Here is a 16,326-nt window from a genome sequence, read left to right on the forward strand (position 1 = left end):
TAAGCACCCCACGGCCCCCCCTCCCAGGCAATTCTCTGAGGTTCTCAATTGCAGAGATGCTGAAATGATCAGAAGATGCAGTCATTCCATCCCACATGTATCTGGTGCTTCAAAGTTTGCAAATCATTTTGCAAGTATCTCCTTTCCTCCTCACCACAACCCTGGAAGGTAGGGACTATGGTCATCCTCCTTTTCTAGGGGAGAAATCAGAGTTGGGGGGAAGTAAAGCAACTTACCTAGGGTCAAACATAAATGTCAGAGACAATATTTGAACTTGGGTCACACACTAAGACATCTGGCTGCTTCACGAACATGAACACCCCCCACACCCCCCAAAAATTATATTAGTACTGAACCAGTGGGCCAGGTTTTTTGTACAGTGCCCTGGCCACTAGAGGGTGGCATTGTAACGCTAGGAGCTTCCTATAGACGTGGCCAATAGGCTCCTGAGCTCCCTTGTCCCCTCCACCACCACCCCTTACACTGTTGGCATCACTTTTCCACTTCCCCTCCAATATCCCCCAAAGGAGGCAGCCAAAGCAGAGGACTTGCTGGACTGGAATGAATTTAATAGCATTTGTTCCATGCAGATTACAGATCTCAAGTAGAAGGGAGCTTAGAGGTCATCAAGCCCAATCCTCTTGTTTTACAGAGAAAGAAACTGAGTCCAACATAATAAGTGGCAGAATCAGGATTGGAAACCAAGTGCTCTCACTCCAAATTTAGGACTGTCTCCCAGTGCCAGTGGGGTATGGTGATGTTTCATTGCTTGATGTCCCAGATGCACCTTTTAGCCCCCTGTCCCATTAAAATACACACACACACACACACACACACACACACACACACACACACACACACACACACAGCATACAGCTACAAACACAGAGGGGCACACATATTGAAGTATTTCAAGAGGGGAGGAAATGGGTAGCAGTTGAATAGAGACAGAGAGAGTGGGGGGGGAAGGAAGGGGGGAGAGAGAGAAAGACAGACAGACAGAAACAGACAGAGAGAGACAGAGAGAGAGGGAGAGAGAGGGAGGGAGGGAGTAAAGAGGAGGAGAGAAGAGAGATAGGGGGAGTACAGAGGGGGAGAGAAGAGAGAGATGAGATGAGAGAGAGGAGTAAAGAGGAGGAGAGAAAAGAGAGATCCAGAATGCACAAGTGGTTTCTGAGAAGCACAACAGCTTCTTAGTGAAGGTGCTGACCCCAACCCACCTACCCATCCTCAAACACACAATCTCTCCCAAGAGAAACTTGGTAGGAAGGCTGGAAGAGCTTTAGATGGCATCATGGCACCTATGTGGTAGGATTTGATTGGTACCAACACTCCCCTACCTCAAATTATTCTTCCTACCATCCAGCTTCCAAAGTCAGAAATTTCGCCATCAAATTATAGAATCTCTTTGTGAGAAGACACCTCAGAGGCCAATCTGTACATGAACAGGAATCCTCTCTACAAGAGAGCTGACAAGAAGTCCCAGCCTCCCCCGAAGACCTCTGGTGATGGAGAACTCATCACTTTACTATTCCATTTTTGAACAACTCTAATAGTTAGGAAGTATTTCCTTCTATTCAGCCTGTCTAATCTCTCTTTCACTTCCACTCACTGTTCCTAGTTATTCCCTCTGGGACCAAGCAGAGTAAGTCTAACCCTTTTCCCACATAATAGACCTTCAAATGCTTTAACATAGCTATCCTATCCTCTTTATATCTTTTTAAAAACTTATTGGGGGCAGCTGGGTAGCTCAGTGGATTGAGAGTCAGGCCCAGAGATGGGAGGTCCTGGGTTCAAATCTGACCTCAGATACTTCCTAGCTGTGGGACCCTGGGCAAGTCACTTGACCCCCATTGCCCAACCCTTACCATTCTGCTACCTTAGAACCAATACCCAGTATTGATTCTAAGATGGAAGGTAAGGGGTTTTTTTAATCTTATTGAAGCTTTCTGTTTTTATATCACCTACAATTCCAAATATATCCCTCCCTTCCCTACCCACAGAGTCATTTCTTATAACTGAACATAGAGATTGGCTGGGGTTGGAGTTGGGGGCAGGAAGGCAAGCCAGGAAACTAATTAACACACCAGCCAAGTCTGGCAGCATGCACAGTGTTCCATACCAGGGTCTCCAATCTCTACAATAAGCGAGGAAAATGGACTTTCTCATCTCTTCTTTGGGGCATCCTCCTTGAGTCTTCTTTTATCCATGCTAAACACCACCATTATCTCAAGTGACTTGAAGTTCTACCACCATTCTAGCTGGCCTTTGAAAAACTCCTATTTGTCAATGTTGTTGTGTCATTTTCAGTCATGTCTAAATCCTCATAACTCCATTTTGGGATTTTCCTTGCAAAGACACAGCAGTGGTTGGCCATTTCCTTCTCCAACTTGTTTGACAGATGAGGAAACTGAAGCAAATAGGGTTAAGTGACTTGCCCAGGGTCATACCTGAGGGCACATTTGAACTAAAAAAGATCAGTTTTCCTGACTTCAGGCCCAGCTCTCTATCCCCTGTGCCACCTAGCTGCCCTTTTGTCAATATCCCTCCTAAAATGGGGCTCTTAGAATAGAATACTATGCTCCTGACACTTTCTGGATGGACAAGAGTATTTCTTCCCTTATTCTGAATACTAGGCTTCTGTGAAATAAACTCATAGGAGTTTTCTTGGTTGCTTTATCATGCTGCTGACGCATATGAAGTTTGCTGCCATCCAGAAACCTCCAGGTTTTTTTTTTTTCAGATAAACTGCTGTCTAGTCCTGTCTTCCCTCTGTGCTGTACTTGTATTGTCGTGCCAGACTTAACATGTATTCTTTTTAAATTTCATTCAGCCCGTCATTCTAGCCTGTCAAGATCCTGGTGGATCCTAATTCTGCCACTAGCATGTTAGCTATCTCTCTCAGTTTTGTGTCATCTGGAAATGTGATGGGCATGTCATTTCTACCTTCACCCAAGTAATTGATAAAAATGTTGAATGGCCCAGCACCAAGGACAGATCCCTAGGGCACTCTGCTAGAGACCTCCCTCCAGGATGACATGGATCCATCAACTACCCTCTGGATAATGTTATTCAACCAGTTATAGGATTCCAGCAACACCCTCCAGCCTTTCATACTTCACCCTTTACACAGAACTTTGGTCCCTGCCCAGCATTCCTAGAACATTAGCCCTAGTCCTGTGCCACCCAGTCCCACCCTGCCTTCTCAATAGCCTCACTCAATAGCCTAAGCAATGATAATGAACCTTTTAAAGGGGCAGATGATATGAGAAATGTCCTCAAGCACCCATGGAGAGGGTGAGGGGAGCAGCCCTGCCCCACATCCCTCTGTATTTCTAGTAATGAACTCTTGCAAACTCTGTACTGAGGCTCTGAGTGCCTTCCTTCTGGCACACATTCCATAGGTTCACCACCATGGCCCTAAAGTGTCCTAGTATCAATAATGGCAAAACCCTGTCTCAGCATTGACTGGAAGCTATAAACATAAGAAAGGGTAGGATTGGCTCAAACTCAGGTATATCAGACCTCTCCTCTCCCATGCTTCCCCCCTGAGGATTCCCCTCCCTAGGGTAGCAGCTCCAAAGAGTGCATCCAATAGAATTTCAGAATTTTATGGAACCTCAGAGATTATCTAGCCCAATCCATACTTGAATAGAAAATCCCTTTGATAAAACTCCAAACAAGTCCAAGCTCTGCCCATTTTCTTCCAGAGAGAGGGAGCCCTACTACCTCCCAAGGCATCCTGTTCTGCTTTGAGATAATTCTAATTGTTAGAAAATATTTTCTTATGTCAAGCCTAACTCTACTGCTTTGTAACATCCATGACTCCCAGCTCTGTACTCCAGAGTGAAGCAGAACAAGTCTAATCCCTCTTCCCCAGGATAGCTTCCACAATACTTGAAGATAGCTACCATGTCTCCCCTGAGTCTTCTCTTTTCCAGGTCAAACATCCCCAGCTCTTTCAACTGAACTTTCTATGGTATGGCCTCCAACAGCCCATTGCTTATAGTTCTCACACCAGCCCATCCATCCCTATCATAGAAGAGGATAAATCTCCCTAGCTCCATCATCCAATGTGGTAGCCCCTTCCTCCCCAGCCTCCCTGCCTCCCACTGCTATCAGCATTTCATTAATTCATTAAATATTCCTTGAGTATCCTCTAGATTCAAAGCACTGGAAAATTAAGACCTCTCTTTCCTTCTTTAACCCCACCTCTGCCTGGCAGTTCCATGGATCCAAGATGGGTAATTTCTGCTGCTGACTTTATCTCGACCCCCCCCCTTCAAAGCCCTCATACCCCCCTTGCCTCTCAGCTTCCAGCTTTGCCACTTCCACTTTTGACCTTCCACTTTCTGGCCATCCCGTTAGTCCCCTCCTTCTCCCATCACTCCTCAACCCCAGCCAATCCCAGCCCCAGCCCCCAGCTCTCACTAGTGCATTTTTTGATGTGACTGCCCTTCTTCAGGGCATGCCGACTCAGTTTACAGTGGAAGTTGTCTTCCCAGAACTCAGCAAACCAGATATTTCTCCGATTGTTGTCCAGGGTCCGGCTGGAGAAGTAACGGTCGAAACCTGATCCCCCCAGAGAGGGGGTGGGAGGGAGAGGGAAGAGAATGGGCAGTCAGAGCCTGACCTTACCCAGTGGTCTTTTTCTCCTCCTTCTCCTCCTCCTCTCACCCAAGGGCTGGTCCAACCCACCCCATAACAGCTATACTGATCAGGAAGGGATCATGGCAAAGTAGGAGTAAAGGATTGCAAGTCTGGAGACCTGAGTTCAAGTCCAGACTCAGTTACTAACTATAGCACTTTTAGTAAGTCACATCTCACCATCTCTGTAAAATGAAAGGGTTTAAAAAGCAAACAGTATGAAGCAGAGACTCATGGTTTCATAGAGAATTCTTTCTGGGTTCTACTATGCATTTTGAATGTTTTTTGTGTGTTTAAGTTCAAAATAATAATTCAATGATTTTATGCAGCCAGCTTCCTTACTATCCTGGTCCCAAGCACTGGCCAGCTCCATCTCTCAGCTCCTCCCCACCTTTCCCCAATCCTTCACCCTATGTTTGATGTATTATGTAAACAATGGTTAGCTTTTGATCACACCAACCTTGGGTGAAAGACAGGATAAAATCTGGAACAATCTAGAATTCTGGGACAATCACAGGTTATCTAAATTGGGGGAACCTTAAAGATCATCTAGGCCCACCCCTTAATTTTTCAGATGAGGAAACTGAGGCCCAAAAAGAGAGAATGGTTTGGTCTAAATCACATGGCAAACTAAAAGCAATCATAGACCATCAGAGCTGGAAAGGACCTCAGGACTTATCTAGTTCAGCGGTTCCCAGAGTTTTGTGTTCCTCGAACCCCTACCAACAATAACAAAACAACCTATTATGAATCCCTGGGATAATTTAATATACTACTCATAACAGTCCTTACAAATTATTTACTTAATTAGTAAATAATTATTAAATAATAAAGGTTCCTTTATAAAGAAATTTCAGGGTAAATCCCTTTGGCCATTATTGCAAACTTCCAAAAGGTTCATAAACTACTAAATGGGAACCACTGATCCAGTCTCCTTGAAGCATAAACCCCTACTCTAGGATTCCAAGCCAATAATCATCTGTACCCTGTATGAACAATTCTAGTGAAAGGAAACACTACTTTCCTAGGCAGCTGGATTCATTTTTGGACAGCTCTAATTTTGAAGCAGCTAAGTAGTCCGACAGCAAGAAGACTGCACCTGGGGTCGGGAAGACCTAAATTCAAATCCAGCCTCAGACCACCTACTAGCTCTGTAAACCTGGGCAAGTCACTTAAATGCTCTCTTCCTCAGTTTCCTCAACTGTAAAATTAGAATAATTAGGATTATTCTACCAAGATTGTTGTGAAGATCCAAGGAGATAATATGTGTAAAGCACTTACTTAACACAGTGCCCAACACATAGCAAGCGTTTAATAAATGTTTGTTTCCTCCTTTCTCCATTCCTCCTTTCTATCATGTCTTTCTTTACTTCTCCCCTTCTTCCCTCCCCTCTCTTCTGTTCTTCCTTATTTCCTCTCTTCTTTTCTTCCTTCTGTTCTTCCTTCTTCCTTCTTTCCATTCTTCCTTCTGTCCCTCCTCTCCTTCCTCCCTTCCTCCCTTTCTTTCTTCATCCCTTCCCTCCTTCTCTCTTTCCTCCCTTCTTCCATTCCTTTCTTCCTCTACATGTGAAGAACACAACTGAGTCTCCTGCCTCCCAGGCTAGGAATCCTGCCATAGCAGCAAGTTGAGTCTTTCCTTGGAGTTCTCAACAGAACCCATGGTCTTTGTTCTGGGGACAGAAGGGATTGTATTATGACTAACCATCTCCCTCCCCAAATTAATGAGTAACCTTGAATAAATACTTCCCTTTTCTAATTTCCCATCTGAGTCAAGTTAAATAATTTCCTAATATGTCTTCCAGATCTGATCCTAAGTGTTATAATTTTGTCCTTCTTTGCCATTTTATGTATTTTGTTGTTGTTACTGCTGCTGTTGTTGTTGCCTGGATCTGTGATTTCAATGGAATAAGGAGCTCTCAGGGGAAATTCAGCCTGACAATTGTCATAGTCCATAGGAGAGGGGTGAGTTATTTGTCCAGGGTAAAAGAGACAATAGATATAATGGGCAGGACTTCTGATTCTGTGCCCAGTTCTTTGTAGGATCACAGACTTAGGGCAAGAAGAGACCTTAAAGGTCATCAAGCCCAACCCTGTTCAAATGAGAAAACTGATGGTCAGAGAGGGGATGAGTTCACACAAGCCTGAGTGTGAGAGTCCAGATTCAAACCCTTCTTCTGATTTCAAATCCAATTTTAATGCTTTGCTTCCTCTACCCCCCTCTGCTAACCTGCCTCTCATCTTATGGATGTAGATATTTGGCAATGCTCCTCAGACGGAGTACCAGAAGTTGCCAGTGATGAGAACAGGTTAGGAGGGAGCTCATGTACAAGCAGAAGCAAGATCCTACCTGCCAGAGAGATGTTGTAAAGTAAATTACTCTACATGGGGCAGGAGGTTGGGTTGGATAACCTCAAAGGACCCTTCCAGCTTAGATTGGAGTTAGTATCAGAAGCTCTGGGTTCAAATCTTAACTCTGTCACTGTGATTTTGAACCACTCCACCTCCATGGACCTAAGGTTTCTCATGCATAAAATGATACTGTTCAGACTTGATGACCTCTAAGATTCCTTCTAGCCTTAAAACTCTTCCCATGATCCTATGACTTCCCTTGCCCTCAATTTCCTTATCTGTAAAATAAGGGGGCTAGGTTCAATGGCCTTGAAGTCCTTTCCAGCTCTAAATCTATGTTCCCATGATTCTATTACCTCTGTTAGCCTCAGTTTCTTTATCTGTAAAATAAGAGGGTCAGATTGGATGGCCTCTAAATTCCTTTCTAGCTCTAATTCTAAGATCACATGATTACTGGCTTGTACTCCAATGCCCTCTATACTTTGGTGAAATAGCATTGTAGCCTGAATGGATGGCTAAATGTGCCATCATCTGGATGACTGAGTACAAATCCCTGAGACACAGCCCAGCTTGGCAGAAAGAACTCTCAGCTGGGAGTAAGGAGATGCTCGGTCTTCCTCCTGTTTTTCCACTAACCCAGTTCCTGGCCTGGATCACATCTCTTCTCTGGGCCTGAGTTTCTTAACCTGTAAAATGAGGAGGTTGAACTCAATGCCCCTGATGGTCCCTTTTGGCTCTGAAATCTGTGAATCCAAGACTAAATGAGATAATGGGTACTGAGGCACTTGGAAATGCGGAAGGTACTGCAGGAGTGCGAAGGGGTCTTGTTATTACCACTAGATAAAGGTCAAGGAAATATTGGAGCCTGAGGAGATGGGAACAGCAGAAAGGTTGAGAAGCACCAAGCATGGTAAAGGTTGGAGGCATTGGAGAGAGGAAAGGGGAGGAAGCTGGGGTGGGTGTAGACAGAGGAGGAGCAAGAAGATCCTTCTCTCCTCTATGAGCATGGCATGCTACCCAATTAAGGCTATTACCATGCTTTGCTCTCCAAACCAGTTCCGCCAGATCGATTTGTTCCGCCCTAGGGTGACTCTCACGGACCCATCACCTGCAAAGTGCACACCAGCCTCTCATTTGGGAGGTAGGAATGCCAAGAGCTCATGACCTCCTCTTCCCCTCTCCTCACACGGGGGAATTAGAATATAGCCTCATCAGAGAGCCCTGAAAGGGGGTAGGAGTGGAGAGCAGCAGGAGAGATGAGAGGAAACTGCCTGCTCCCAATACAATATAGAATTTAATTTAATTTGCATTTATTTTGTATATGTTTTCTATTTCTTTTTAATATTTTATACCATTATTTTGTATGTTTTTTAATATTTTTACCAATATTTTCTTTGTTTTCTATTTCTTTTTCATTTTTTTGAACTATTATTTTGTATAGGTTTTTATTTCTTTTTCATACATCTTGTTGTTCCATTTTACCTATGTATGTATTATCTTCTCTGAGAAAAGATAAGCATCTCCAGGTCATTTTTATCTTTGGATCTTCAGAGTCCAGCACAATTCCTAGCACACCATCAAATGCTTGACTGATTCTAGAGCTTGAAGAGACCTTAGAGATCAACTGTCACAGTTCTCTTATTTTACAGATGTGGAAACTGAGGCCCAGAGTGACTTATCCAAGGCCATATAGTAAAGGAGAACTAGAACCAGAACAGAGTCAGACTTAGAACTCGGGTCTCCTGGGACCTACTATTTTCAGGATAAAGATGAGGGAAAGGAGAAGAAACCCATCCTCAAGATCCATACAAAGGCTTATACCTCCCTGCTAAAAGGGACTCCATGGGGACAGAGGGGAAAGGATAAGCAACAATATCAGACCTGGGGCTTGGGTCTTCTCCCTGGCCTAGGATTAGGGAAGGGAAAGGAGGGCAATGATACCCTGCCTACCTCTCACAGACATTCTCTTGGGGAGGATAGTGACGGCACCTTCAGCCACCTCTTCCAAGTGCAGCACCGGTGAGATCTTGGAGCCCCAACTGTCGGAACCCATCCAGATGAAGTGGCCTGTCTGATTGGCCTTCCTGGCTGCCTCCAACACCCGCCTGTGGAGGAGAGATAACTGATGAACTGCCCCCTCCCCATTTCATAGCTACCTCCCCGGGTCCCATCACCAAGTCTGCATGCAGGCCCCTCACCTCACACCTGCCCCATAGCTAATCTCCCAGCCCCAGGCACCCAGTCCCACTCCCACCACCCTGCCTCAGCATCAGTCCCTGCATCCTCAGGCCCCTCACCTCACACCTGCCCCATAGCTAATCTCCCAGCCCCAGGCACCCAGCCCCACTCCCACCACTCTGCCTCAGCACCAGTCCCTGCATTTGCAAGTCTGTCTTCCATATCTGCCATATCCTTGGATTCCACATCTAACACCTCTCCAACCCAGTTCTAGCACCAAGCCCACATCAGCCAGTCTCTGACTCACAGTCACATCCCCCGGCCACAGATCTATCCTTCCATCCCCCCTCCATCCCCAATCTCCAGGACCAGAAGACAACCAACACACAAGCCCCAGGCTCCTTCCTGCCCCCCCCCCCCCCGTTCCCTAAATCCACTGGCTCTCTACAGCCCCCTTGCACTACCTCAGCAGGGAGTGCTTTGATCATGTCTACAAACTCTAATCCCACACCTGGATGCCCTCACGCCAAACTCTGTTCACACCTGCTCACTCAGTGCTGTCTCTGCCTAGCACCTCTTCGAAGGCAATGATAAAGACTGAGATTAAAGCTCCATTTGAAGAAGCAACTCCCCCCCCTCGCTCCCTCAATACATGTCTTTTTCTGTCTTGGAGCCTCTACTCCATGGCATTCTCAACCCTCCCTCATCCCATCCCCTCTCTGAAACCTTCCCTAACTTCTCTCTCCATGGGGATTTCCCCCTCCTCTGAGCCCCAGGACCCCTGGCCGTCTATCATGCTCATTGCAGAGGCTGCCTTTGTGCGGGGAGCTCTTTCCATGGGAACATGTCTCATCTCTATAGTTATTTATTCTTTTAATTAACCTAAGTTGCTTAATAAGCTAGCATCAGACTACCACTGGGCTCTGGGTTTGGAGTCAAGAGACACTTTGGTTCAAATACTAACTATGCCAGTTACCAGCTGCATGACCTTAGGCAAATCATGTCATCATCCTGAGTCTGTTTTCTGATCTGTAAAATGGGGATAATAATACCTTAGCACCCACCTCAAAGGGTGAGGATCAAATGAGATCATGACTACCTTAAAGCCCTCTCTAGGTGTCAGTTATCATTACTAACCTTGCAAGGTTGTTGTAATCAAAGTAGTTTGTGGGGGCAGCTGGGTGGTTCAGTGGATTGAGAGCCAGGACTAGAGAAGGAAAGTTGTGGGTTCAAATCTGGCCTCAGATACTTCCTAACTGTGTGACCCTGGACAAATTACTTAAGCTTAGCCTTCACCACTCTTCTGCCTTGGAACTGATACACAATACTGATTCTAAAAGAGAAGGTACGGGTTAAAAAAAAAAACAAAAGCACTTTGCAAACTGTAAGAAATTACAAATATGAACTAGAAGCTATTAAGTTGTTAGAAGGCAAGTTCTGCCTGTTTTATAAGTCTGAATCACTCCTAGCCAGGAACTGGGAGATCCTGATGGATCAGAGGATCATCAATTGAAAACTGGAAGAGACCTTATCAAGCACCATTCTAGTTACTTGGTAAGTGCTGAATAAATGAATGAATGAACAAATGGACTCCTCTAACTGTATTCCAGACATCTCTGTGGGAAGAGAAGGAAAAGACATGAAGAGGAGGAGAGATAGGCATGATTCCCTCCTCTTTACAGATGGAGAGAAGGGGGTAACAAAGAAGGTGACTTGCCTAAGGTCACACAGTGAGTGAATAGCAGAACTTTTCAGAACTCATTTCACAAGCCAGGAGTCTACCAAGCCGGTGAGTTCTACTCTCTTGGACAATAGAGGGACCAGGGAGGAAGCCTTCGAGCTGAGAAGTGGGTAGAACTCAAGACTATTTTGCAAAGATATGTCTGTGCCTCACCCTTAATCTGCGTATACAGGTGACATCAGGCCACACCAAGGACAGTCCTAAGATGGAAAAAATAGTTCTGAAAGAACAGCTTGACCTTGGTGAATAGAGGAGGTTTGGAGAGGGAGTGTTGCTATTTAAGGTGGGGTTTTATGCACTGATAAATTTGGATCCACTTTTCTACCCAATGGCATCTCACATCCAAGAGATGATGAGGTCTGATTTTCCAGAAATTCTTGTCTCCCCACCACCACCACCTCAACTCCTTTGTGGCCATCTCCTCCTCCCAGAAACCCCAGCCAGAGCTGTTCGAACCTCTATCTGCTCTACTCACTCCTTCCTCCTCCGATAGCTTTCCTCCCACCATCCCCTCACCTGCCGGGTGGCAGCCAGGTCATCTCTAATAGTAGGGATGGGTAGTTTTCTCAGAACCCAAACCCACATTCCTATTATTACCCTCCCTGCATCCGGCCCTTGTCCCCAGACTCTGGACCCACACCATCCCCACAAAGTCACCCGCATTTATTTTTATTTCATCTGCCTCTGAGAATGCACGTGGATTTCCAAAAGTGATCTAAGTCTGATGCCCATCTTCCTGTTTCCCGTATCTGAGGACAAATTAAACACCTCTCTACTGAAGCCCCAAGCTCCCCCTCTCCCCAGTCTTCTCCTCCCCAGAATAAATAACCCCAATGCGTCCATCTTTTCCTCCATCGTAGGTTAGGTTCTGGTAACACCTGCACAGGGACTAGCAGACTTGCACAGGTCATAGAAGCTGGTCCTCCTTCACAAAGTGAGAAGACTGGGCTAGATGAGTCCTAAGGTCCCTTCCAAGCCTAATGCTCTGTGAGTCCATAATTCTGGATTTCCTTTGCAAAATCTTTTACATCTATTGTCTTGTTTGACATTTCCAACAGCCCTGCAAGGATAGGGAAACCAGATGTCATTCTGCCTGTTAGACTAGTGAGCCCCAGACAGCTGAAGTCATGTGTCTAAGATCACCCAGCTGTAATTCAGAAAGAGGACAAAAATTCCTTGACTGGGGGTTCCACATTCTAGTCACTGCATCATGCCAACGGTCAGCACCCTGCTCTGTGTCTGATGTCTTTTGCTGACAATGGGGAGAAACAAAGGAAAGAGAGAGACACTCCCTGATCTCAGGGAGCCTCCAGACTGACTGATGGAGGTAGATGGTTCCTGATTTCAGGGAACTCCAGGTATGATGGGGAACATAATTCTTGCCCTTCAAAATGAATGCTGAATTTGATGTCAGAGGACCTGGATTCAAATCCTTTGCTCCCAGCTGTTTACTACCTGTGTGGCTCTAGGGAGTTCCCTTAACCTCTTCATTAAGTGATTCAGTTTCCTCATCTTTAAAACAAGTATTGGGGGCATATAAGTGATTCAATGGGTTGAGAGTCAGGCATAGAGATGGGAAGTCCTGAGTTCAAATTTGGCCTCAAGCACTTCCTAGCTATGTGATCCTAGGTGAGTCACTTAACACCCATTGCCTAGTCCTTACCATTCTTCTGCCTGGGAACCAATATACAATATTAATTCTAAAATGGAAATAAGGGAATAAAAAAAAGTGGGCTGGGGTCAGTTGATAAAGTGCCAGACCTGGAGTCAGGAGGACTTGGGTTCAAATGTGGCTTCAGACAATCCTCCACTGCCTAGCCCTTGTTGCTCTTCTGTTTTGGAACTGATACTACAGGTTTAAAAAAAGTGGATTCAATTACATAGCACTCATCTCCCAGCTCCAAGCCTTTCCCCTGGCTGTCCCCCATGCCTAGAATGTTCTCCCTCCTCATCTTTTGTCTCTTTCCTTCCTTCCTCTTGTCTTTGGGATATTCTCTCAAGCCTATCACTCTCCAATAGTTCTGTCTTGATTATATTTAGTTCTATCTCCCTTTCTCCCCTCATTTTCTTTCCAACTCCTGTCCTTTCTGCTATTTGTGATCTTCACAAGGCACTAACCAGGATCCAAGAAGCTCTACTCAAAGGAAGTAAAGACAGTCTCACAAAGAAGGACCTCCAATACTTGCTGTTACTTGTTAACTTGAATTATTTTAAAAAGTAGAATAAAGATTTCTAATAACGGGGGGGGGGGAACCCCAGCTTCCAAAAAAAGCCTTTCTATTTCTCCTTAATCTCCTTGTCTTCCCTTTGAAACTATGTCTAATTTATCTGGCACATCCTTGTGGGACATAGTCATTTGCCTATTGTCTCTCCCTGTGAGAGAGTAGCTGTTGGTAAGCAGGGACTCTCGTTTATCTTTCTTTGTATATCCAGAGCTCAGCACAGTACCTGGCACATAGTAGGTGCTTAATAAATGCTAGCTGACTGACTGATTCTGAGATCCCTTCCATGTATAATTTGAACCCTAAAATCCAAAAAGAGACTCCCAGACTGATGAGAAAGTCACAATCCCTGACTTTCGGGGACCTTCGCTTCACTAGTAGAGTCTAATGAGGGAAACACTCCTAGGAAAAGGGGACACATAGGTAAGCAGAGCATGAATTCTTTGGTTTCAAAAGGCCACAGAGTCCAGGTTTGAGCAGAATTCAAATTAAATCGGGGAAAGTTTCCTGGATATGACCGTTTTTGAGAAGTTTCAAATTGGGGGGAGGGAGATGGATGGGTAGCCCTACTGGAAATGACTTTAGCAAACAAAACAAAACAAAATGAAACTGAGAAGATACACAATGGAGAACAAGTAGAGAGAAGTAGGGAATAAATAAGTAGCTCAGTGGAAAGAGTGCCATCCCTAGAGTCAGGAATCTTCCTGAGTTTAAATCTGTTCTCAGACACTCTAATAATTGTGTGACCCTGGAAAAGTCACTTAACCCTGTTTGCCTCAGTTTCCTCATCTGTCAAATGAGCTGGAGAAGGAAATGGAAAACCACTCCAGGGTCTTTGTCAAGAATATCCCAAATGGGGTCACAAAGAGTCAGACATGACTGAAAAACGATTGAACAACTATAAAGAGAGAGCTGGAAGTTACACTAAAGGCAAAGAAGGATTCTCCGGGAAACAGAAGGATGTGTGACAGAACCCAATGAGGGTTTAGCAGTCCAACTGCTTTGTTAAATCAATTCTTAATGAGTAAAATTGGGGAAAGATGTATGGACAATTAGGGAGTAATGAAGACCTTGTCAATACAGCAGTTGATTAAAAACCAGTTAAGGGAATGTCTGGCAGCTGATGTCTAAAGCAGAAGGGAAAATAGGGAGTGTGAGGTCCAGAATTCTAGGAAACAGTAGGTTAAAGATGGAGGAGGGGAGTCTTTCTAAGTTTTGATGTTGCTCAGACAGGTCCCACTCTTTGTGACTTCATTTGGAGTTTCCTTGGCAAAGATACTGAAGTGGTTTTTGCCGTTTCCTTCTCTAGATCATTGGACAAATGAGGAAACCGAGGCAAACAGGGTAAAGTGACTTGCCCAAGGTCACCCAGCTAGAAAGTGTCTGAGGTCAGATTGGATCTCTGGTCTTCCTAATTCCAAGCCTGGCATTCTTTTGACTGCCACCTCCCAGCTGCCCCTCTTTCTAAGCAAAGACAGCAGTCACCCAAGCAGAAAGGGACTTTGTGTTGTCTTCCCCTTCTGAATGGAAACTCCCTGAAGATAAAATGAGTCCCATTCTCTCCTCCCATCCTCCCTCAGACTGGAATCTCCCCAAAGGCCAAGGCAGTGTCTCTTTCTCTCCCTTCCTCCTCGCCCCTTACCCCTACCCTATCAGACTGGGAGTTCCTTGAGCTGAGGGCTAGGTTTATTGGACAATTTATTGGACAATTGTCCAAGTAGGAAGGTGAATAGTAGGACTCAGTACATATTTTTTCTGACCAGCCTGAGGGAAAAGAGTTTGTGTGGAGGCTCTTTCCAAATGAAATCTCCCTCCCCTTTCCCTGTTTCTGAGCCCAGGGCACCTTGGCTCACAGTCCTGCCTAAAGTTGCTGAATCCACAGCCTGTCTGGGCTTCCCCTCTCCCCCAGCTTACCATGAGTGATGGACACTTTCCTGGAAGCCTCACAGACCACACTTGCTGAGTTCTAAACATCTGTCTCCAATGCAGGCTGGGGCTCAGCTACTAATCCCCCCAAACACCCCATAAGCTCCCAGGAGGCTATGGCTGTGATGATCCAGCATCCAGGTCTCTACCCAGCCTGCTCCTTCCCTGATGCATCTGCTGTCTTCAACTTGGGTCTGTCTCAGCTTCTTTTGCTACAGAATCACATTGTTCCCTCCCAGCAACTTAAGACTTGTCTGTACCTTTGCCATTGCAGGGGGAGAAGTGAGGAGAAGGAAAGAGGAGACAAGGAGATAAACAGGGGAAATGGGTGACAGGAGGGTGAGAGGAGAACAAAGGAACAAAGGATTATAGAATTTAGAGACAAAGGATTTTAGAGACCATCTACTTTCTTAATTACTTTTTTCTTTCTTTTTGTTAGTCCTTACTCTCTGTCTTAGTATTAAATCTAAAACAAAAGGGCAAGGGCTAAGTTAATGGGGTTAAGTGACTTTCTCAGGGGCATACAACTAGGAAATATCTGAGGCCAGATATGGACCCTGGACCTTCTGAAACTCCAGGACTGGCACTTTATCCATGGTGGCATCTCGATAGCCCCTCTCAATCCTTTTTTTTAAACCTTTACCTTCCATCTTAGAATCAATACTGTGCATTGGTTCCAAGGCAAAAGAATAATAAGAGCTAAGCAATGGGGGTTCAGTGACTTGCCCAGGATCATATCTCAATCCTCTTTTGACAGAGAAGGTAACTGAAGACTAGAAAAGGACATTTGCCTAAAATCATTGTCTTTCAGTTATTTGGTCATATCTGACTCTATGGGGTTTTCTTAGCAAAGATACTGGCGTGTGTTGTCATTTCCTTCTCCAATGGGCCCCCATTTTACAGATGAGGAACTGAGGCAAACAGGGGTCAAGCAAGACACATCTAGGGTCACATAGTTAGTAAGGGTCTATGACTGAGTTTGAACTCAAATCTTCTGGACTCCAGATCTATCCACTGTATCTCCAAGCTGCCCTCTGAAATCATTCTGGCCATAAATAGCAAAGACAGGGTGTAAATTCAGGTCCTGACTTCAAATCAGTGCTCTTTTCACTACATCTCACTGAAAAGGAAAAAATTAAAGAGAAAGGAGAAGAGGGGAGACAGGGAGACAGAAGGCAATATAGTCCCAGGAAGGACAGTCTGAAGAAGAAGTGAGAGAGAAGATATAAATAAAGAGGAGGTGGGCCAAGCATCAGAAGTATA

The 16,326-nt window shown here is 45.1% G+C and overlaps 1 protein-coding gene across 2 annotated transcripts in view; it reads right to left on the reverse strand.

Moving 5' to 3' along the window:
* GRM4 (glutamate metabotropic receptor 4) overlaps positions 1-16,326 on the reverse strand; it is a 305,645-nt gene that overhangs the window by 74,226 nt on the left and 215,093 nt on the right. The window contains exons 4-5 of one of the 2 annotated variants that reach the window (XM_056818052.1): positions 8,947-9,101; positions 4,432-4,572 (exon numbers count right to left, since the gene is read on the reverse strand). In XM_056818052.1, the coding sequence (XP_056674030.1) occupies positions 4,432-4,572; positions 8,947-9,101 (296 nt within the window). The remainder of the gene's footprint in view (positions 1-4,431; positions 4,573-8,946; positions 9,102-16,326) is intronic. The other variant, XM_056818053.1, reaches the window with a different exon arrangement.

Source organism: Monodelphis domestica, chromosome 2, assembly GCF_027887165.1.
Source record: "Monodelphis domestica isolate mMonDom1 chromosome 2, mMonDom1.pri, whole genome shotgun sequence".
Lineage (NCBI taxonomy): Eukaryota > Metazoa > Chordata > Mammalia > Didelphimorphia > Didelphidae > Monodelphis > Monodelphis domestica.